The 23659-nt window shown below is 36.6% G+C and overlaps 1 protein-coding gene across 4 annotated transcripts in view; it reads left to right on the top strand.

Moving 5' to 3' along the window:
- LRRC69 (leucine rich repeat containing 69) overlaps positions 1 to 23659 on the top strand; it is a 128245-nt gene that overhangs the window by 53166 nt on the left and 51420 nt on the right. For all 4 annotated transcript variants that reach the window (XM_032249470.1, XM_032249461.1, XM_032249488.1 and 1 more), the window contains one exon: positions 21496 to 21597. In XM_032249470.1, coding sequence (XP_032105361.1) covers positions 21496 to 21597 — 102 coding nt within the window. The remainder of the gene's footprint in view (positions 1 to 21495; positions 21598 to 23659) is intronic.

The following is a 23659-nucleotide window of genomic DNA, read 5'->3' as shown; positions in this document are numbered from 1 at the left end:
ATTTTTCAGAAGACTTTGTTTTCTTCTAAGACCATTTTAAGGTAAATTTCTTTAATAGCTGCATTACATTCTGTTATGGTTATATTTCCTTTGAAATTGCATCAGATAGTTAAAATTATATAAACCCCTAAAAATTCTTACTGCTATGGCTGCCAGGTTAGAAAAAAATTAAAAGATTATAGTTTTAGAATCATTATTTTTTCTGTATTTTGAGCTCTAATTTTATAGGCCACAATTTTCATATCTTCTATTATAAATCACATACAATTCTTAGAGGGTAATAGAATATATATTAAAATACAAGCCAAATCAAAAACAAAAACCCAACTCTTGACTGAGAAGGTATCTCAAGAGACCTCCAAAGCTCCTTATATAAAATTTCAGGGTATTTTAGTGTATTTGATTTGTTGTCAACAGTGAGAGTATAAGGCAGGGCAATCAATTTTTTCATTATTCTTAGGCTTTTTATGAGTTAGGATCAAATAAGTTTATGGAAAACTGCCTACAACTTTATAAATGTTAGCTTTTACTTGCTTTTTTCTTCAAGTGCCCATATGCAGAAAATCACATTGTAAATTGGGATTGTGGAGAAGAGTATTGTGAGATAGGTACAAGGAGAAGAAGCCGTAAATATGGAAGGTTCTAGAGCATAATGAGGGTAAAAGCTAACTTCTGTGTCAAAGAAGACAACTACCCAGAAGTGTCTGGAAACTAGGCTCAGAAAATAGTTCATTCTTTTGTTAGAGCTGGGGCAGCTTTCCTTTAGGAGAAGCTGGCAAGGAAATTCCATGGATTAGAAGTTTGATGATTAAGGTCAGAACCATCAAAGATGGCCAAAGTCCATTGTAGGAGGGCTTCTCTTCAGTCTAGGATATACTCAGGATGATTACGTATGGTTTCATCTATCTAGGTAACAGATGCTTGCCGGAAACTGTAACATGCCAAGAAACGATATGTAAAGTTGCTATGTAAAAACAAACAATGCTTGGTTTTATGCTAAACACTTTAAAAAGTATCCTTTTATTTAATTTGCATTATAGCTTTATGAGCTAGGAATCATTACCATTTTCATTTCCTCAGATGAGAAAACTGAGGCTTTCAGAAAAGATTAAGGTATTTTTCTCAATTTCAGAGCTGAAATTCAAACCTAAATTGCTTCAAAACCAAAAATACTGGCCGGGCACGGTGGCTCACGCCTGTAATCCCAGAACTTAGGGAGGTCAAGGCAGGCGGATCATGAGGTCAGGAGTTCGAGACCAGCCTGACCAACATAGTGAAACCCGGTCTCTCCTAAAAATATAAAAATTAGCCAGGTGTGGTGGTGCATGCCTGTAATCCCAGCTACTCAGGAGACTGAGGCAGGAGAATTGCCTGAACCCGAAGGCAGAGGTTGCAGTGAGTTGAGATCGTGCCACTGTACTCCAGCCTGGGTGACACAGCAAGATTCCATCTCAAAAAACAGAACAAAACAAAACACAAAAACCGAACAAACAAAAATAGTCTTAATACTAGTAGTGATTTATATAAATATGTTATGCCTGATTATCATGTATTGTTCTTGAGTATGCCAATATTGCCTGTTCTTTTAATTGTTGAGGAAGACTTGGCTAAGTTGAACTAGCCAGAGAAAGTACTGATCTGTGGATTCCTTCCCTGCTGCTACATGCCTCCCTAACTCCCATAGGCTCACTTTAGAAAATATAAGTCGAGACTCCTACAAAGGTTCATTTGTAGAAAGAAGTTGGGAAGTTGGTTAACGGACATTTTGTGCCTGGTAATTAGGAGGAACAATTGGCAGCATCTGTAGTTCCCCCACAAAAGGAAATTTTTGCCTAATTTTTGAGAGGAAGAAAGGATGTTCTCAGGCACCATATCTTAGAGTCTTTGCTGGCATTCCTGTAGTCTAGGATAAAATGGGAATGTCAAAGAAATTGCAGGTGTCGTTTTATAGGAGGATACAAGAAAGAAAAAGCAGAGCTGTAAGTCCAGGAAATAATTCCAACAGAAGACACTGGGTTAGTAGAAGACAGGCAGCTTAGCTGTGCAGTGGATGTTATGCAACAGAATCACAAAAGGGGACACACTAGAGGATGCTGAGAAAAGCTGATTGTGTCACTGTGGGGAGACCATGAGGTTTTTCTTATTGTAGTTGCTTGTTTTAGAATGCAAAAGTTTTCTTACTTTCCCTTTCCTATGCTTGAAAGAAGGGAGTTAGTGCTAATATATTAAAATCATTCAGTGGCAAGATTTCTCAGGTGGTTTGGTGCATATGCAGACCTGAGACTTTTTTTCATGTGCATCTCTGTCAGAATTATAACTGCTTCAAATTACATGCACAACTTTAATAAAGACATGCAGTTAATGGGTTTTCCATTTTTGTGTAATAGATATATTTTAAATTTTTTCATTAATGGAAGAAGTATGATGGGTGAAAACATCAGGCAGAGTCTGGAATCAGGAAAACTTTGGTTTCAGTTCTGACTCTGACACTTACAGTTGATGTTTTATGATTCTTGCAGATAAAAGCCATTGCAAGAGATCCCTGAGTTGGCTGTAGAAGAAGGCACGTTTTTCTTGGTAGATTTATTTACAAATTAGCTTTCCCAGGGAGATCTAGTGAGCAAGATTTTGGTAGTAACCTCTTTTTCAGGTCATAATAGAATGAAGGGCAACCAGAGTGCTGACTTAGTTAGGGCAGCGTTATGTAGTAGAACACACATGAATTTTCATGGCCTGCATATGAATTCTAGTTTTGCAACTTTCTAGCTGTGTGACTTCAGGAAAATTTTGTAAAAGCCTTGAACTTTAATTCCTTTATCTAAAAATGGGATAATAATACAAATGATACTGTCTACCATGAGGATTGACTGAGCTAACAAATATAAATCACCAGAAACATAGCAAGTACTTTGTATATTACATTAGTTCTAATTCCTATCTTCCCCTGTCACCATCAAAGCACCAGCATGTTCCTCCACTTCATACATAGTATAACAGTGGTGCAGGACTGCCACTATAATGTCAGGACCTTAGGCAAATTGTGCTAGAAAGTGCTATTATTGTTTTCTCACCCCTCTGTTTTCTTTAGGCTACGCTACGAATGTCGAAGTCCTCTTGGGCAATCTGACGTGGACAATGAGAGAACAGAGGGGAAGAGGGGGGTGGGAAGTAAACTGGAAAAAAAACCCTACAAATACCTAAAAATCTTAATATTAGCATATTTGAAAAACTTTATGGCAAGAAGAGGAATTATAATTTATGTTCCTTGTTCAAAGATATACTCTATAAAGCAAGAAGAAAACAAAATAAAGCAAACATATAGCTTCTGTTAAATATTAGCATAGAAGAGGGCACTTTAAGAAATTATTTTATGGGATACACATATGATTGATATTCAATTATTCACTATTTTAGAAAGTAAGTTCCACTGAATGTGCCCTGGCGAATGGCAGATAGAATCAGTCCAGTGCTACCTGTCCTCATATAAAAAGAACAAGATTAATGCCTCCACAGAGGAAGCTCAGGACTGCCAACCAAATGCTGTTATTCAATAAAGGTTCTGCCCCTGGTCGTTTTTAGATGCAGAGCTGGTTATAGATTCTGTTCTTTTTCCCCACCTACACTCTGGTGTTGCTGACTTTGCTTGCTGGATATTCACAGTTTTTAGTTACAGTTTTGCCCCTCCCTCCCCCTGTTGGGCTGTGATATTTGTTCAAAGATTTAGAGATTTGGAAAGTAAAGAAAGCAAGAGGAGGGCATCATCCTGAAAACTCAGTGAGTACTACAAAATAAGATCTGCTTTTAGGGAGGGCTGTAGTAGTCTGTTCTCACATTGTTAATGAAGACATACCTGAGATTGGGTATAAAGGAGAGAGGTTTAATTGATTCACAGTTCTATATGGCTAGGGAGGCCTCACAATCATGGCAGAAGGCAAGGAGGAGCAAGTCACATTTTACATGGTGGCAGGGAAGGAAAAACTTGTGTAGGGAACTCCTTCTTATAAAATGATCAGATCTCATTAGACTTATTCACTATCACAGGAACAGCCTGGGAAAGACCTGCCCCCATGATTCAATAACCTTCCACTGGGTCCCTTCAACAACACATGGGAATTGTGGGAGCTACAATTCAAGATGGGATTTAGGTGGGGACACAGCCAAACTATATCAGGGGAAGAACCTGGAAAGCTCATGGAATGCTTTCAGCATTAACATATACAAGGAAGTGAGATGGGAAACATCCAGTGTTTTGCTAGTAAATGTTTAACCCAACCAACTCTCTAGGGTGCAGAGTGGAACCCTCATTTGTAGCATTTGCTAATTCCCATAGTATAAATACTCCTACTATGGCCTGTTTCAAGCTACCAATATAATGTCACTAAATGCCATGTTGGACATTGATGCTCAGAACTGGCTTTTCTGTGCTGGTACCAGCCAGCACACCAGTGACAGTAGCCTTAGCACCACTGACTGAGACAGGGATGATATGGTAGAAAATTTTAAGACACAATCTTCCTTTTTTGGTGTCAGAGATCCTTAAAATATTGGCTTTACTGCTTATTAACTTTATGACTTTGTATGGAGATCCTTAAATTACTCAAGTCTCAATTTCCTTATTTATTAATATATTTATTCGATATATATTTTCTGAATGTCTTTCATATGCCAAGAACGTTTGTAGGGATTCTGGATACATAGGTGAAGAATATAAACTCCCTGCCCATTTGGAGCTTATATTCTAGTAGGGAAGACTGATAATACACAGGTAAACAAATTCAGGGTAGTGTCATGGAGAAAATGCATAGGGCTTTGTAAGCCCAGGAGGGGAGATTTTGTCTGTTTGGGACACTTCTGTGTCCTCAGTGCTTATGACATTGCAAGAATGAATCAGTATAAATGAAGGCTCTGCTACTCTAATTAGGATTTTCAGAAAAGGCTGTCTGAGGGACCAAAATGTGACCAGCGATATGTGAATGATATACAAGAACAAATGTGGCAGGTGCTCATGGCTAGCTAGTGATGTCCCCATCTCCAGCTCTCTCCTCTTGAACTACTTCCAGTGGGAGTGGTTATGCGTCACAGTTCTGGCTAGAGAAAAATAAATGGAAATCTTTTGGGTGATGTTTCCAGGAAAGCTTTTGCTTTTCACTAAAATTGGACAGACTTTACCTCTTGCCACTTGGTCTTTTCTTTCCGATGTTGCCTGAATTTGATTGAGATTTAGCAGCTATTTGAGACTGTAGAGTGCAGGCACAAATACAACAACCTACCTGCTAAGCAGGATGGACCTCTGGCAGCAGCATTGCATGGCCTTACTTCCTCTGGCCTGCTCAACTTGTGACACTTGTTGTATGAGATAAATGACATTCTATGTGTTGTCCGGTTTTTTTGTTTTTTGCCATTAATATAGCAAGCCAAGCCATAAAAATACATTATAGAAAGAATAACGAATATTAAGTAAGTCATATAAAACACTTGGCAGAATTTAAGAAGCATTGCTCAAAAATGTTGCTCTTAATATTGTAATGAACTCAAGTAATAATCGTTACATCTTTTGAGTCCTTAATCTGTGCTTTATAATAGGAATCATAATAATATGAATGATTCCAGAGTCAAATACAAAAAACAAACTCTTGAGTATAAAATCTTGGTGCTAATGTTAATAGCTATTAGTTCACAATTCATCAACAACTCAGACACTTATATTTCAAAACAGGAAGCAACAAAATGCTTGGAAAAAAATCCAGGACTTAAAAATATCCTTTTTAGAGCTGGAGGCCATCATCCTAAGCTAACTAACCCAGGAACAGAAAACTAAATACTGCATGTTCTTACTTAGAAGTAGGTGCTAAACATCAAATACACATGGACACAAAGTAGGGAACAACACACACGGGCCTATTTGAGGGTAGAAAGTGGTAGGAGGGAGAGGATTTAAAAACTTACTATCAAGTACTATGCTTATTACCTGGGTGATGAAATAATCTGTACACCAACTCCCATGAAATGCAATTTACCTATATAACAAACCTGCACATGCACCCTTGAACCTAAAATAAAAGTTAAATTTGGAAAATAATATCGTTTTTGGTATAGAAATGTCAATATAGAAGCAAATTAGGAAGAGTTTCCTGACACAAAGGAACAGGTGTACATGTACGTATGCATGTATAGTCAGTTCTGAGGCACTAAGCAATCTAACAAAAACAGACATGTATGAAAAAAAGAATTTGAGTTTTTTGTTCCTATAGCTGAACTGTGTTTCTCAACCATTTTTTCATTATTGTTTCCCTTCACCCAGGACACTTTTTAGACTAATAACCTCCTTCTACCCCCCCATGACATTTTAATATTAGAGTTATTCCATGTATATATATATATATATCCATGTATATATATATAGTCAGGATTGAGCTTTGGAGGGTCATAAGCCATTATAATATCTAATATTTTTTCACCTCCCCCATAAACCAATTTTTGCATCCTTGGTGATGATATCACCCTCTCCTGCTCTCCAATTAAAATGCATTAGCTGAACCAGCATTGAACTTGAAAAAATATTTCTTACTTTTTTACCTCATGGGCCATATATGTGGGAGAGTTTTCAAACTTCTGAGAAAATCTTAGAATCAGCACAGATGTTGATATAGCTTATTTGAAACCCTTGAAATATTTTTAGCCCTGGGAAAATTGTTTCCACATTGGGAAGCTGTATTTTCAGTCTTTTGAGCAAGTACAGGAGGAGTCTATCGCCTAGTGTTCTCATTCTCAAAAATGTGTCTTTAGAAAGTTATGGATTGGTAATCAGAATAAGGGTGATGTACATTTAATGATTCCTGGAAAAACTTTTAAAAATGTCTTTTCACTATAGATTATTTGGAAAATATAGATAAACAAAAAATAAAAGCCAAATTACCAATGATCTCACCAAGAAGGTGTGGACAACATATTGGCTTATTTCTTTACTATTTTTCCATTTAAATAACGTGTATGTGAGTATAAGTGCATATATAGACATGCACACGGAGGGTTTTTTTTTTCAAAAATGGAATATTCAGACATGTTAATATGTTACTATTATTAGTGTTATTCATACATATCAATGTATTATTTATACATGTTTTGTAATATGTCTTTTACATTTTTTGTTGTAGACATTTCCTCATGGTTTAGAGTATTTTCCTACATTGCTATTTCTACTGGCTATTTAGCCTTGATGTATGCATATAATTAAACAGTTCCTTATTTTTTGACAAGTAGGATTTTTCAGACCTCTTACCATAATAAAAATGCCTCCATAAATTTCGGTGTTTGAATTCCCTTAATTATTTTTGGTGAAAGCTCTTCCATGGCCTTCCATATTCATCCTGGGTCAATGCTTTCTTCCTCATTTGGTACTATCGATATGTGGTTTCCATTCCTATAAGAATTTATCATCCTCTATTTACATGACTATTTACGTATTCATTTAGAAGTTATCCTTGTATGATTTCTAAGTTTTGGCATGGGAGAGACACTAAGTGTGCTTAGTTTTGCCATCTTAAAACTGAAAATACTTGTATAAATTTACTAATACACTTGCGGTATATATAAACATCTTTACCTTTGTCTGGTAGAGATTAATGGAACCAAAGTAATTGTCTTAATCCATTTGGGCTGCTATGACAAAATACCTTAGATTGGGTAATTTATAAACAACAGAAATTGTTTATAAATTTGGGACGTTCAAGATCAAGGTGTCAGCAGATTTGGTGTCTGTTCAGGGCTTACACTCTGCTTCAAAGATAGGGCCTTCTAGCCATGCCCTCATGTGGTAGAAGGGTAGACAAGGTTCCTTGGGACTCTTTTATAAGGTCACTAATCTCATTTAGGAGGGCTCCACCCTCACAAGCTAATGGTCTCCCAAAGGCCCTACCTCGATACTATCATATTGGGGATTGTTTCAACATATGAATTTTCAGGGGACACAAATATTAAGACCATTGCAGTAATGAAAAAAAGGAAGAAAAAATAAAAGCTGATCCTAACAAGCCCTTTTTATTGAAATAAACCAAGAAATATGACTTGCCTACTTTAGAATGAACTACCTGTTGGTATAGTACCTTATTTTTCTGCAATGCCTTGAAGTTATTTAAACATCCCTCATTTGATCTTCACAATTCAATGAGATGGATATTATTATTTCTATTTATACGATGACAAACAGGCTTAGATACGCTAAACGATATGTTCAGAGAGGCTGTGTGGAAGAAATGAATTGAATCCATTCCCCAGCCTGTAAGTCCAGTGCTTTGTCTAGTCTACTATTAAGTACAGATAACATTATATGAAAAGCTAAAAAACAGTGTTCTTCTGGTTAAAATAGTGACTTAAGGAAGGTAAGCATTCAAGAACTCCTTGAAACATATAGTCTAATACAGAAGAAATACACTAAGTGAAATTAAAGGTTCTATGCCTTTGAAAGGCTTTGTTTAAAATCACACTGGGACTTGCATGGAAACCAAGCCATAAGCTTCAACTGACATTCTTTCTGCAGTCCCCAACATAAATCTGACCGCTCAATTTTTAATTTCCTGTCAGATAAGATAAATGGAAGACAAGATCTCACAGTTTTCAAACTATAAACAGCTTTCACAAAATCTTTGAATATCTTTTGTCTAATTCACTGCCATGACTTGTTGCCTGGTCCGAATATATTTTAAAATGGAATTCTATAGTTTAAATCATAGACTATCCCAGGGCAGAGGTTGGGCACTTTTATGTCTTTAGTATTCCCTAAGGAAAGTGCCTTTTGTAGAGTCTGTTTACTGCTCATTCCTGCTTTTCTTTGTAACCAGTGCTTCAAGGTTTACAAGTATAGTTGAAAGAGCATCTCTAGGTATAGGCTTTCCTATCCAGTGGAGAGGTACTAATTGTATAATTGGCTTTTAAAACCTGAAAAGATGGTTTTCAAGGACTAAATAACTAAGGATTGGGAGTCTTAGACTGGGAGAAGAGAGAAGTAGAATTTGACATTTTGCAAAGGAGAATTCACTGAAAAGTACCCATGAAGGTTTTTTGGAGGAATTTAGAAACATTGGACTGACTTGTCTGTCTGCCGAAGGTGGAGCGGGAGAATTCTATGACATGTTGAAATTGCTATGCATGTTTTCTTTTGGTTCTTTGATCAGAACATAAATGGAATTTAAAGTTACACAGGGAGTAGGGAAAAGCTCATGGGGACTCACACAGGAGATATGGTAAGGATGGGCAGAGCTCAGAGGTACTGGAGTTAGCATGTGATTCTTAGTTCATGGAGGGCCAGGAATCCTCAGTTGGATAAAAATTTAAGTTATCACACCTGTTAAATGCAACATATCTATGTTCCAAATGCTTCTTTTGCTTATATCTTGTTTCTACCCTTTTATAGCTTCAACGTGTACATAGCCTGCTGTGCACTCTCTGGCCCCTGACATAATACCTGTTCTATTTCAGCTTCCAGAACGAAATGTCAAATTATTTCCATATTTCTTGGTTCGAATTCCCAAAGTGTATATGATTAGGTCAGCCCTTTCACAGCTAGGTGATTGAATCAGAGTTTGTGGCCAGGCTATGTTGGCTTTCTTTGGCTCAGGAGTCAAGCTCTTGTTCAGTTATTTCAGTTCTCCAGCAGTAGAATTATATGGTGTAAAATCTGCAGGTGACAGGGTCTCTAGGTGGGTGGTCGCACTTAGAAAGGGGGGCATCAACGGAGCAGGAAAATTTGGTGTTCTCATTGTATGTTGAATGGTATTCTGGAATAATTTTTAACTATCTTGGAAAAGACTAAGTTCTGAATGAGACGTGACAACACTGGTGTTTATTTATTTATTTATTTTTTGAGCAGAGGAGTGATATAATTGGACATGCTTTAAAGGACTACTTTAGATGCTCCCTGGAGATGATCACTATTCACATTTTGCTGTATTTCCTTCTTGTACAGTGTAACAACATTTCTTTCATTGAATCTTTTCTTTTCTCTCACATATGATTACTTAACATTTTCTAGGTAATCTGTATTACTGAATTTATTTCATGGCATCCTCTATTTCATCTGCAATTGCTGTCACATTTCCATTGCCTCTTTTCTTAGTAGTTTCTTTGGCTCATGGTTTCAGGCACTATCCATCTCTATGATGTATTTTAAATAGACATATTAGGGTCTTCCAGAGAAACAGAACCAACTCCGGATATCTCTCTTTCTTTCTCAACATATTTATTATAATAAATTGGCTTACATGATTATGGAAGTTGAGCAATCTCACCTCACTAACTGCTGTTCACAAGCTGAAGGCCCAGGAAGCCAGCCATATCCTTTCAGTTCAATCATGAACGCTTTAGAAGCAAGAGAGCTGATGGCATAAGCCTCAGTCTCAGTACAGAAGGAAACTGGTGTTCTAGTTCAGTCAGACAGAGTGAATTCTCCCTTCCTCCACCTTTTTGTTCTAGTCATGCCTTCAGCAGATTGGATAATGGCCAATCACATTGGGGAGGGCAATCTTCTTCATTCAGTTCATCAGTTCCCTAATTTCATCTAGAAACACCCTCAAGACCCACCAAGAGATAATGTTGAGCCAAATATCTAGATACTCCGTAGCCCAGTGAAGTTGACACATAAAATTAATCATCACAGTAAATAAGTTTAAATATATTTGAAATATTATTATATTGTTCTATTTAATTTATTTATGTATGTTAATATTTAGTTAACTGGCCATTTTATTAAAAATAGGTAATCATCGTCTTTTTGGGGGGAGGAATCAGATCTGAATTACTTTATTAATAATTACAATATCCTTTAGTCAAGGACTGATTAGCACATAAAGAATGTACAGTTTAGAACCATAGATGGTAATTTTGAATGGATCATCTCAAAATTATGGTGCACATATTTATATATAATATTTGAACATCAAGTCATTCAGGAATAGTATTAATTCTAAAAAAGGGTAAATGTTAGCAGATTTTTAAGAGACATTTTGGTGTTCTCTGCTAATTTATTTGTGAACGTATCCTAGGAAGGATCTGACAATCAGTTACTGTACTCTGTACTTTTCATCTCACCTGATTCTTAGATATAATCTCAGGCAAATATTCAATAGACTGTTCATTCTATTTTACCTTATTTTTATCAAATATCACAAGAATCAGCGATATATGTTGAAATATGTTGAAAAAGAAGTATGGTTCAACATAATTATTTAAAGGTTGTTTATTTTGTTACATTCACTTTAACATAATAAGCAAAAATGATTCTTTTGATGCCAATAGTATTAGGCTCCCGCATAGGTATGCATGAGCCCTGTGCTGAAATGCTACTGCACATGGTACTCAGTAAATGATAACCAATCCATTTGGAATGGAGAGAATTTTCTTTTCAAAATCAGAAAGGGAAAAACATGAAATGAAAATAAATAGTATCAGCTATTCTGGAGAAACAAAAGTCTGTAGGTTCTAGCAATAGAATTATAGGGTTAAAAACCTGTATTTCTTTCTCTTTTCATCTCGGTCTCTTTCCAAACCTCCTAGGTTTTATTCTCTAACAGTAAATGTTTTCTGCTTTTCAACTCCAATTCTTGTGCTATATGTTTATCAGATTTCTCTGATGGATAAAATGTGATGATATATGATAGATGATAGAGTAATAGGTTGGAGAGAGTCCAGGCCTGGAGGCCTATTTCATTTCTGTTTGCAACAGCTGAAAACTTGTGTGCTACAATTGATATGGCCCGTCTTCTTTCTGGGCCACCTAAAACAGCAACTTTGATAACTTGTTATGAGTTATCTTTAATTCTATGTAATTAACTTAGATGACTTTCTTCCTAATAGATGGAAGAGCTTCAGGGGCAATCCAACAAAAAAGAAAATGTTCCTAAATGTTGAGACAATACAATTAATATATGAAGTTGAGGCAAATATTTTGTTAAGCAGGGAACTAGCATTTGGCTTTCATCTTCTTGTTTCCCTTTGTCATGTACTAGACAACATTAGGTTGGTGCTCACAAGTTTTATAGACTCCTGGTAAAGATAACAAAAATCCCTGAAAAATGTTTGCAAAATGTTATCCTCTGATTTAAGTCTTTACATTTCAAGGAACATTCCAGAAATTTCAGGGTATACATGATTCAAGACATGAGAGGTTTGTCAGCTGAGTCCTTTCACATTATTTGAAGGGACCTTAGGAACTGGCTTCTAGCAACAGATCTTTCCTTAATTGGTGCCCCTAGAAAGCAGGACTACCTGAGAGGTGACCCTCGGACAAGATTGGCAGGGGGCCATTGTAGTTTCATTCCTGGATGTCTATGCGTACACTACCCTGAATGCTTTTGCTTCTCCTCTGTGATTTCTCCTTGACTTTTAAGATTCAAATGAAGCATTTTCTCCATGTAAAGTTGGTAGAGTTCTTGTAATTCACCTAGGTCTTATATTCTGTATCTGTAAACAGAAGCTAATAATACCTTCATTGAGGATTAAATGAGACCTGGGATTGGAACCCAGGTCTAGCTAACTCCAAAGTCATTGCACTTAAACACTGTATTAGGCCGTTCTTGCATTGCTATAAATAAATACCTGAAACTGGGTAATTTATAAAGAAAAGAGGTTTTATTCACTTGCAGTTCAGCAGGCTGTACAGGAAGCATAGTGGCTTCTGTTTCTGGGGAGGCCTCAGAAAGCTTTCAATTGTGGTAGAAGGCAAAGGGGGAGCGGGTTGTCTCATGTGGTGGGAGCAGAAGCAAGAGAGAGAAAGAGCAAGAGGGAAGGTACAACATACTTTTAAACAACCAGATGTCATGAGAACAATACTAAGGGAGATGGTGCTAAACCATTCATGAGAAACGTCTCCATAATCCAATCACCTATCACCAAGTCCCACCTCCAACATTGGGGATTACAATTCTACATGAGATTTGGACAGAGACACAGATCCATAACATATCAAACACAATGCTCAAGATGTTTTAAGCTACTACCTACTTTCTTTTTTCTTATTGTACTATTTGTACAGCAAACATTCTTTTTAAACATACCGTTATTATCTGCACTGGTCTTTTGACCCTAGGCATTCACTACCTTTCATTGATAAATATTTTTTGTTATGGATAATCGAACATTTATGGAAAAATATTTGTTGAACCACATTTATGTGTTAAACTTATGATATATCTGGAGATATAAAGAAGAATAAGAAATCATTCTAATGAAGAGACTCAAAGAAAATGTGAGATACCTTGTAAAAAATAACATTGAATTGTACATTGGGATATTACACTGCAATGTGGTATGTGTAGGCTTACAGCTTAAAACTAGGGTTTTTTTTTTTGTTTGTTTCCAAAAGAATGGTAAGCTTTTGAAAGCAGGGACCAATGTTCTACTTCATTCTACTTTTCATTATTTTTAGTCTAGCGTCCTATTCTTAGTAGGTGTCGGGATTTATGAATATATTTATTGATTTGCTTTAGTAAAATAGAGACTATCTGTTATATATTAGTTACTTGTTGCTGTGTAGCACATTACCCCAAAACTTAGCTGCTTAAAGCATCAGATAATTATTACTTGACACATGCTCTGAGGATTAAGAATCTGAGAGTGTCTGAACTGGATGGTTCTGGCTCAGGGTCTCTCATGAGTTGTAATCAAGTTGTCAGCTGGAATTGTAGTCATCTGAAGGCTTGACTGGAGCTGGAGGATCTGCTTCCAAGATGGCTTACTCACATGGTTTTTGGCAGAAAGTCCCAGTTTCTTACCATGTGGGCTTTTCCACAGAGCTACCTGAATATTTTTACATTATGGCAGATGGCTTTTCCCCAGAGTAAGCGACTCATAAACAAGAGAGAATAAGCAGGAATTGCAATGCCTTTTATGATCTAATCCCTGAAGTTGTACACATCGCTTCTGCTTTATTCTATTCATTAAAAGTAAGTCCCTAAGTCCAGTACATGCTCTGCCTCTTAAGGGAGCAGTAACGTAATTTGTGGATATATCTTAAAGTTACCACAGTACACTAACAGCACCAAATGTATTCTATCATTATTCTCTTTTTGAACTTTGTAGGCTGAGGGCAGATCTTCAGAAAATATGTAGCAAGATGAAGGCAGGGAAAATAAAGAGGGACTGGGGGAATTCACAGGGTTTAGAGGGAATGCAGGTCTGGCATAGGGTAAAGAATCTGCACAACCTGGAGATGTGACGTTCTGCTGTCTTAGGTATTAATAAAAAGGGAGCTAAAGAGAATGACAGTGGGAGATGGTAGTTGGGAAAGAATGAAGAAGAACAAAATAAGAGGAAACAAGGATAATTGTATAGACAGTGAAAGGGCAGGAGAAGAAAATAAAATAAAATACCTCTAGTAAAAATCTCTGGAATCATTCAAAAGCTGTTGCCCAGTTACAAAGCAAATAAGCCCATTTTCTGCAATCTTTATTGTATAGTATCTGAGTATGACTATTTGAGACATATCTGTTGTGATTCTGGCGCCAATGCTGAAAAGAATGAATTAAGATTCAAGAGTAGAATAATTTATGGTTATTTTAAAGAAAATATCTGGAGAAGAAAAGGATAAGAATTGCTACAAGGGTTTTTTTTGTATAAATGATTCAGAAATAAAGTGGTTATCAGAGACAATAATTATATAACTGAAGAGTCATTTCTGGGCAAATTATGAACATATTTAGGCTATGAAAATTGAAATATAAATGTGTGATGAAATCAAGGCAAGGCAAAATTAAAATTCCATCCTCCCTCATTCCCCTCCTAATTACTTAGTGGGGAGAGAGAAAGTATTGTGGTCATTTTATAATCTTATGGCATATTTGGATATCAGAGACACAATATGTGGAACTGATATAACATACATGCAGATTAAGTAGTCAGACAGATGTATTGCTTTAGTTGTGTAAAATAAAGTACCTCAAGCTGTTTTAAGCTACTACGCAAAATGTGTCAATTACATAAAGACAATTTATATGACCAGGATGTTATTTAGAAGGAAAAGAGATAAAACTCATACAAATAAACTGTCAAGACTTAGTGAAGTATGAAGAGAGACACAAGAGGGTTTAGGTAATGCAAAGAGGTAATAGGAAGAGGAGTGCCTTCGAAATATCAGCAGGAGAAAGAAGCAACTGATGAATGGAACTAGGCATATGATTTAACTTGTCAGCAATGGTCCTTATGAAAAAGGAGTGTACAAAATAAGGAAAGTTCAGGCAATGTAACTAGATCATTAAAAAGCAGAGTACAGACTTTAAAGATAGTCAGATGAGGCCCAAAATGGAGATTTTTGTGTTAATCTTAAGCATTAACTTACCTAAGCAGGAAGAATGATGATCACCTGTAACACAAAAGATGAAAAAATAAAAGACTACCAGCTTTGATATCGACAGACACATTTTTCTGTACATTATGAGCCCCATTTTTGGTCTATTTCCTAACGCTTAAATGAAGAAAGGGTTTTCTAGTATTTCTTTTGGTTACACAAATAATTTTCTGGATTAGAAAATTTAGGAAAATATAAAAGTGCATAAAAAATAAATTACAACTATACAACCCATTGACAACTGTTAATATTTTAGCACATTTCTATGCTTTGTTTTAATATTTATGATTTAAAAGATATTTTTTAAAAACAGTTTTACATACTGCTTACTTTACTCAATATAATATCGAGACAATTTTGTCTTTAAAAATCTCTTGTAAACATCATTAAATTTATTACCTTTTAAATTTTGAATATATTTTATGGGTCACAGGATATTTAATCCTAATATTTACTAAAACATTATAATAAAAAATAGAAAATAAATGACACATGTTTAAATTATTAATGGTTGAAACTGTGGACTACCTACTGTGATAATAAGAGCTAATATTAATTATTTACTCTATCATAGGAATGTTCTAAGTACTTGGATTATATCATTTAATAATCATATTAACCATTATGAGGAACCTATAATTACTATTCCCATTTTACTTAAAGAGACCCCGTAATGTGGCTCAAGTTCTCTCAGCTAGTAAGTATGGAGCTGAAATTCAAACAAGGCAATTTGACTCCCATGTCCATCTTTCTGTATCTATACATTTTGCGTTTTATGTTAAGCTTTGCATTAGGAACTGGAGATAGAATGATAAGGGAACCATACAGGGTCTGCTCTTTTTTGAGCTGTAGTGTGTAGAGAAACAATTATTTCCAAATGATTAACATTATAAATGTATAATTACAAACTGAAATCAGCACACTAAAAGAAAGGAACATAGATCCATGAGAGATAGCAGGAGTCCGACTAAACAAGTAAGCTGGGGAGGCTTCCTGGAGGAGGTGACAAAATTTGAGAGCTGAAGAATGAACAACAATCAGTTAGGTAAAGGGGAAAGACACATTCCAGACAGAGGGAATAGCATGTGGAAAGGCCCTGCAGTGGTAGGGAACATAAATGTTCAGAAAACTGGAAGAAATTCAGTGTGACTGTGGCCCAAAGATTGTGTGGGAGCAGGCTGTGGCCAAGGAATGTAGGGCATGCTAAGGATTTTGAACTATAAGGACCATGGAAATCTCAAAGAGTTTTATGTAGATGGTGACATAATCAGATTTGTTTTGAAAAGATCTTTTCATCTGAAGAATGGCAGACATACTGGTGGGAGGCCAGAGGGAATGTGGGGTGGATTTCTGGTAGACTTTTGGTGAAGTCAAATAAGAAATGAAGATAACCTGGTCTAAGCCAGTGCAGGAAGAGTGGAAAGACATGAACAGATTTAAGAGATATTTAACAGTTAAATTTGAAAATGGTGATGGAGTCAGTATGTTTTCTATGGGCTGAGATAGACAATACTAGAAGAAGACCAAATTTTAGGAAGGCAGATCATGAGTTCAGTATTGGACACAGTGCGTGAGTTTGACATGTGAAGATTTTGAGTATGTAGTTGCTTATTGAGTGTGGAACCAGAGTCTTTGCCATGGAGATTTAATCAATTTCATGAATATGGCTAAAATTGACCAGAGAAAAGAAGATAAAAGTGAAAAGAGAATGTAGTGGGCTCTGGGGAGCACTATTTCATGACTGGGCAAAGAATTATGAGCTAGCAAGGAAAATTTAGTTAGGAGAGCCTGTTAACTAGATTGGAATTGTTGGCAACCACTGAGGGCATACTTGAAGCTGCTGCTGATGAATTTATGGTGATTCTTGTCTGCCCTGAGGTGTGACTCTGCAAACAGCACCACAGAGGCAAGGAAACCTAGTGGGAAGAATGACCCAAAAGGTTTTGTAATATATATGAAATGGAAAGGTTGAGTGTCAGAGGATTCAGGCATATGATAACATAATTTACCATGCATTTTTTTTTTTTAATATAGAAAAGGGTTTTTTTTTTTTTAAATTTAGGCTTGGCACAGTGGTTCACACCTATAACCTCATCACTTTGGGAGGCCAAATTGGGTGAATCACTTGAGCTCAGGAGTTCGAGACCAGTCTGGGCCACATGGTGAAACCCTGTCTCTACCAAAAATACAAAAAATTAGCTGGGCGTGGTGGCATGTGCCTGTAGTTCCAACTACTTGGGAGGCTGAGGTGGGAGGATAGCTTGAGCCCAGGAGGTGGAGGCTGCAGTGAGCTGAGATTGTGTCATTGCACTCCAGCCTGAATGACAGAGTAAGATCCCACCCGCCCATCCCCCCAAAATTTAAATAATTCTGAGAAATACCTTTTATGCATAAATATTTGTCTTTGTTTTAAATACTTTTTTTTGGAGAAATTCCTATAAGAATTAGTCAAGGAGTAAGAATAACTTTCAGCCTTTCAAATGGCATTGCCAATTTGTTTCTAGATTGTCCTAATCTTGTTTGCATGGGAGAAGTGGGTGTTCTAATTTTTATTCTTAGTGTTTTGACAGGCTAAAAGAATGTATCCTTCAAATGCTTGTTTCTTTCTTACTCTCTTTCAGCTGCTGTGCCATGAGTAATTTTCTTTGGTTAAGTTGCATATCTCACGAACATAGGAGAAGGTTTTTATGTTGCTTTGGAACAACAAAGAAAACTTTCTGGTTATTGAATCTTTGGGTCATAAGCACTTCCTCTCTGAAACCACTAAAGATCTTATTCCATGTTGTTGTGATGTTTGATGATATGGCAAAACTGAGACCAAATTGTTTCTAGAAGAGGGAAATGCAAAGGCCCCAAGGTGGAGAATGCTTGGGAAGAAGGCCAGTGTTACCAGAGTGGAGAGAGAGAGATGGAGAAAGAGTGAGAGAATAAGTGCTAGGAGATGAGACCAAAGAGATAGTACAGAATCCAAATCATAACCAGTCCTGTAAGCCAGGGTAGGAGTGTGCATTTCATTTTGAGTGAGATGGGAAACCACTGAGTGGTTGTGAGCGGGGGAGTAAAGAGTTGTGATTTACTCTGTAAAGCAATTGCATGGTTAGGGTTGGCACACCCAGGCAGAATGGAGGCAGAGAGACCACTTCGGGCTACTGGCTCTCAGGTAGTTCAAAGGAAGAAGAGAGGACCCTAAAACAGGCATGGGGTGGGGACTGTGTGGTGACACAAATAAGGCCTCCCAGATCAGTTATTTCTGTGCTGATGTTTAAATGGAAAAGCCTGAAGAGGACTCTCCTTTTGCTCTCCCTTCAGCTTTAAGGCCCAGTGTACAAAAGGCACGGAAGGGCCTGCGCCTGGGTTTGGGGGGCCTTCAACTTCTTCTCCTTAACTAGAATGAGGAAGGTCTCTCTCTCTCTCTCTCTCTCTCTCTCTCTCTGTGTGTGTGTGTGTGTGTGTGTGTGTGTGTATGTGTGTGTTTACAGCCTGGGAGTTTAGTTATCTACTCCCCCCAGGGTTGGCTCTTAGACCCTCTCATCAACTCCCTCTAAGGATCTTTTCTTGGGACAAATATTCAGCAGATACTGAAGGATTATGACTCTATGTCATTTTCTGACTATTTTCCTTCCTCTTCATGCAGAGTGTGTGAGAGAGGGATTCCCAGTACGGATTTTTTGGCTTTCTTATACTTAAATGATATTATCAGCCTAATTGCTCTACAATTCTGATTAGATATCAAGTTTATTATACAGTTTCTTGAATTTCCCATTGGTCATAAATAGTACTCATATCTTTTTTTAGAGTTATTAATTAAATCTAATTTTTGGATGCCTCAGCTCCTTATTCCTGCTCCTCAAAACATGACCTTAATCCTATTTAGAGATCCCAGTTCTCACTAAAGAGTAACCCTCTGAGTTTTGAGATGCTCAGAGTTCCTTCAAGAATGTACAGTAATTTGTCATACTCTACTTATTGTTCTATTTTTGAATCCATGTGAAATCTCAGCTTCCTCCCTCACCCCTAGTTTACTTTATAAATGCCCCTGCTAAACTAGCCTCCTTCTGTTTTTCCTCATTCCTTCAGACTGCTTTAGTCTAGTCTGAAGCAACAGGACTTGCTAAATTTGTATATTCTTTCTGAGGCCTGGGGCTTTGTGTGAACAATTATAACAATTTATCAAATATGGAGAAGAAGGCCATTGCAAATCTTGAGTGTGCAGGGAGAACCGAATGTGTCTGGGTTTTCTGAGAAGATATTTGTTTATTCATAAATTATTTATTGAACATCAGCTGTGTACTAGGCATTGAAATTTAAGCTTGCTAAAATTAGTGACTTAAGTCAGAGACCAAAGCCTAATAGCTGAAGATAGACTTTTCAACCATGATTGTCTCAGAGTATTTATAGGTAATATAATTAATTTATATACCAGGGCCCATGAAGAGATAAGGAAACATTTGATAGAGGCTGGGGAAGCTTAGAAGGGTGACATTTTAGTTTTGAAGAGATGATCCAGATGTAGCATGAGTTAAAAGGGTATGGCATGAGTCATAAGGGTGAGATAAGACACAAGCATGTCATGAGATCCTAAGTACCTCTGAAAGCTAAAAGGGTAAAGATGGGGCTTACTAGGATATATGGTTGGAGCGTCAGCCAAGGAGAGCCAAGAGTGACATATGAGGGGCTTTGAATTTATCCTATGAACAAAAGAGAGCATTGAAAAGTTTTTTTGTTTGCTTATTTGTTTTAAGTTCTGGGGCACATGTGCAGATTATGCCTTGAAAAGTTTTAAGCAAGGTTGTTATATGACCAGATTTTCCTTTCAGAAAACCATTTCTTCAGCAAAAACTTTGCGCTGAGACTAAGTCAAGTACCATTGCAATAACTCACATAAGCAAAGGCCTTATTCCAGTGAAGGCGGGGTGGGTTGTGGGTGGGGCCAGGAGTAGGAGATTGTGTTGGGGTGGTGAGGAGGTGGATGGGATGGAGGGTGGAAAGAGAGGGTCCCAAAAGTTTTAAGAAGGTAGACTTGACAGGACATGATGAGAGATTTTGAAGCGAGTGATGAGAAAAATGAAAAAGTGGGCAGGGCAAGCAAATAAGAGCTAATTTTACACATCTCTTCACAAACTCTGTTCGGTGACTTGAATCAGCCGTAGCAGGAGTATTTACACTGTGGGGTCAACATTAACTGCAAATTTTCATTTCAGGGACCTGGTCTACCAGCCTACTACTTAAGATAGGACATATGTGTCCATTTTACAGCTGAAACTTAGGCTCAGATAGATAACTCCCTAAATTAAGTTAACTGTGAAAGCTACATAGGTTTTTGGGAGGCAAGGCAAATATTAATAATGTTTTATTCTTTTTTCTTATTCTCTTCTTAATGTCTTCTTTTTCTACTGAAGTTGTAGAGTCCAACTGGATTTAGATTTTCTCCGTAGAAGTTTAAACATCCTTGTGATCTGTGTGTGTGTGTGTGTGTGTGTATTTTTTTTTTTTTTTTTTGAGATAGAGCCTCACTCTGTTGCCCAGGCTGGAGTGCAGTGGCATGATCTCCGCTTACTACAGTCTCTGCCTCTGGGTTCAAGTGATTCTTCTGCCTCAGCATCCTGAGTAGCTGACATAATGGTCATGCACCACCACGCCTGGCTAATTTTTGGATTTTTAGTAGTATTTTCATTGTCTCTAATAGGTTATAATGCTAACATTTTGATGTTCTTATATTTCTTTTACTTTCCTCATGAAACATAAATGGATCATAAGACAGTCTTTGAGATCTAGAGGTTGGTGTATGTTAGGATGTTATTTTTCATTATGCTTTGTTCTCTAACAAATATAGCACTCAATTTATTAATTCCTATTATGTTACTAACCAGTTCTATAACTCTGAACAAGTTTTCTGAGTTGTTTAGGATGGGGATGTGACCAGTGGCCTCTAAGGCTGTGGTCATGCAGGCCAGCTTTAAAATTCTTATGTTTCTGGTAAGTCGAGTATGCCCCAGTGTGCCCCTAAGTTACGTTATTTAGGACTTAAATCCACACTATTATTGACTGTGGATTTTAAGTCCTAAATAAAGTAATTTCCATTTAATTTTATTAAAGATGTAGCTTCAGAGGTGAGTTTCATTATTTTGTTATGCAATAAGGATTTTATTTTGTTTGAAAAGTTTCAGGATCTGAAGCTGAGGGAATTCTACTGTGAGGGAAACCCACTGTTCCTGCAGTGGCCAGAGATTGCTAAACAACAGGAGAATGTCTGGAGTCTACAGGTGAAGGCTTACCTCATTCACTTAAGTATTTAAACTAAAGCCGAAATTTAAGTTTTAAAGAGTTTCTTTCTTTTTTTTTGCTTCATTAGTCTCATATCTGTAGAAATATTTATTAGTTAAAAATGAGCCATATGTTCATAATATTGGCAAATAATTCTACTTGAGTTCACATTTTTTATTATATTTTAAGTTCTGGGGTACATGTGCAGAACGTGCAGGTTTGTTATGTAGGTATACATGTGCCATGGTGGTTTGCTGTATTCATCCTACCGTCATCTACATTAGGTATTTCTTCTTATGCTATCTTGCCAAGCCAGCAAATAATGTAACCCAACTCCACTGGCAATGTGGATCCTGTACATAATCTTTTTGACTTGTTTATAGAATCCAATGTAATCCTCTACTCCCTTTTTACTTGTCTCTATCCCTAGTGGATGAATGAATATGATCCAGAAACGATGTTCACGTCCGCAAAACAAGTTAATGGTATTAAAAGAAGGAAGAGGAAAGCATATTAGAGGATTCTTTGGTAATAGACAAGTCAGAGATGGCAGATCCTCCCACATTTGACTATGATTCTCCATCATGAATTTAGATTTCCAAGGTCTATTTGGGTCTGTAGCTAATGTGCAGGGTTGTCATAAGACTTTTGGGATTTGTATGGAATTCAACTATCAGTCTTGTCCAGTGGCTTACTTTTTTTTTTTTTTAAATTAAATTATTGTATGAGTTACCTGTTTAATTATAGAAAACTAGAAAATACAGATAAGCAATGAAGAAAATAAAAATTTCTTTATACTGACTTTTAAAAAGTTTTAAAAACTTTAAAAAAGTTTCCTACTACAAAAGTAATATAATACCTAATTTCTCCTTTAGAGAAATTAGGGGGGAAAGCCAATAGAATTAATAAAAATACTAAGATATCTAATTAATACTTATCTCTCTGTCATTTATTCTTTTAGATTTTTCTTTATGCATTCACAATATTTTTGTAATTGAAGATGAGTTCAAACTCTATATACTATATAGACTTGTTCTCACTTATTGTGAATAGCTTTCCAATCAATAAAACAAAACAAACAAAACAAAACCAGGCCGTGACATCTTTTTTGATGAATACGTGGTATTCTGTATATGATGATATCATGATATTTTTAACTGCTTCCCCACTGTTGGATGTTTAAATTATTAATAGTTTCCTGGCCTTTTAGCCTTTATAAACAAAGATACAAGGCTGGGCACAGCCTGAAACCCCAGCACTTTGGGATGTTATAGCAGGAGAATTGCTTGAGCCCAGGAGCCTGAGACTTACCTGGCCAACAGAGTGAGACCCCATCACTACAAAATTTAAAATCCTTAGCCAGGCTCAGCTACTCAGGAGACTGAGGTAAGAGGATCCCTTGAGCCCAGTAGGTTGAGTCTGCAATGGCTTGGGATCATGCTACTGCACTCCAGCCTGGGTGACAGAGCAAGAATCTGTCTCAAAAAAACCGCCAAAATTGAAAAGCAAGAACAACAAAAAGCAAAGTGACAGTGACCATTCTCATAGTAAATTTCTAACACTTGTGCATATTATCCCTAAAAATGAAACTTCTCGGCCAAAGAACTGACATCTTTAAATTTTTAATTTAAAAATTAAAGTTTAATTTTTTTTTCAAATTTTCTTTCACAGAATATTTTCACAAACATCATTATTTCCTACTCTTCTGTAACAGAAAAACATCTCATTTGAAATTTAATTGTAAATAATTTGAATAACTGTCGTATTTAATTTGTATACGACTTATTTTTTCACCTTTCATCAACTATTTCAGTATAATAGTAGTTGCTAGCACTTATTTTATGCTTATGATGGACAAGGTACTATTCTAAGCACTTAACAGGAATAAACTAATTTAGTCCTCTCCTAACCCTATAAAGATAGGTATCATTTTTGGCCACTTTTAATAGATAAAGAAATGGAGACCCAGAGAGGTCAAATAACTTATTTGAGGTCACAGAGCTACCAAGTGTTGGGACAGTGATGCTATCTTAAGCAGTTGGGTTCCAGACTCCTGGCTGC

This window comes from Sapajus apella, unplaced genomic scaffold (genome assembly GCF_009761245.1).
Source record: "Sapajus apella isolate SASKATOON/1434 unplaced genomic scaffold, GSC_monkey_1.0 scaffold3, whole genome shotgun sequence".
In the NCBI taxonomy this organism is placed as follows: Eukaryota; Metazoa; Chordata; class Mammalia; order Primates; family Cebidae; genus Sapajus; species Sapajus apella.
Note: the sequence above shows the minus strand (reverse complement) of the source record. Positions and strands in the feature narration are given on the sequence as shown.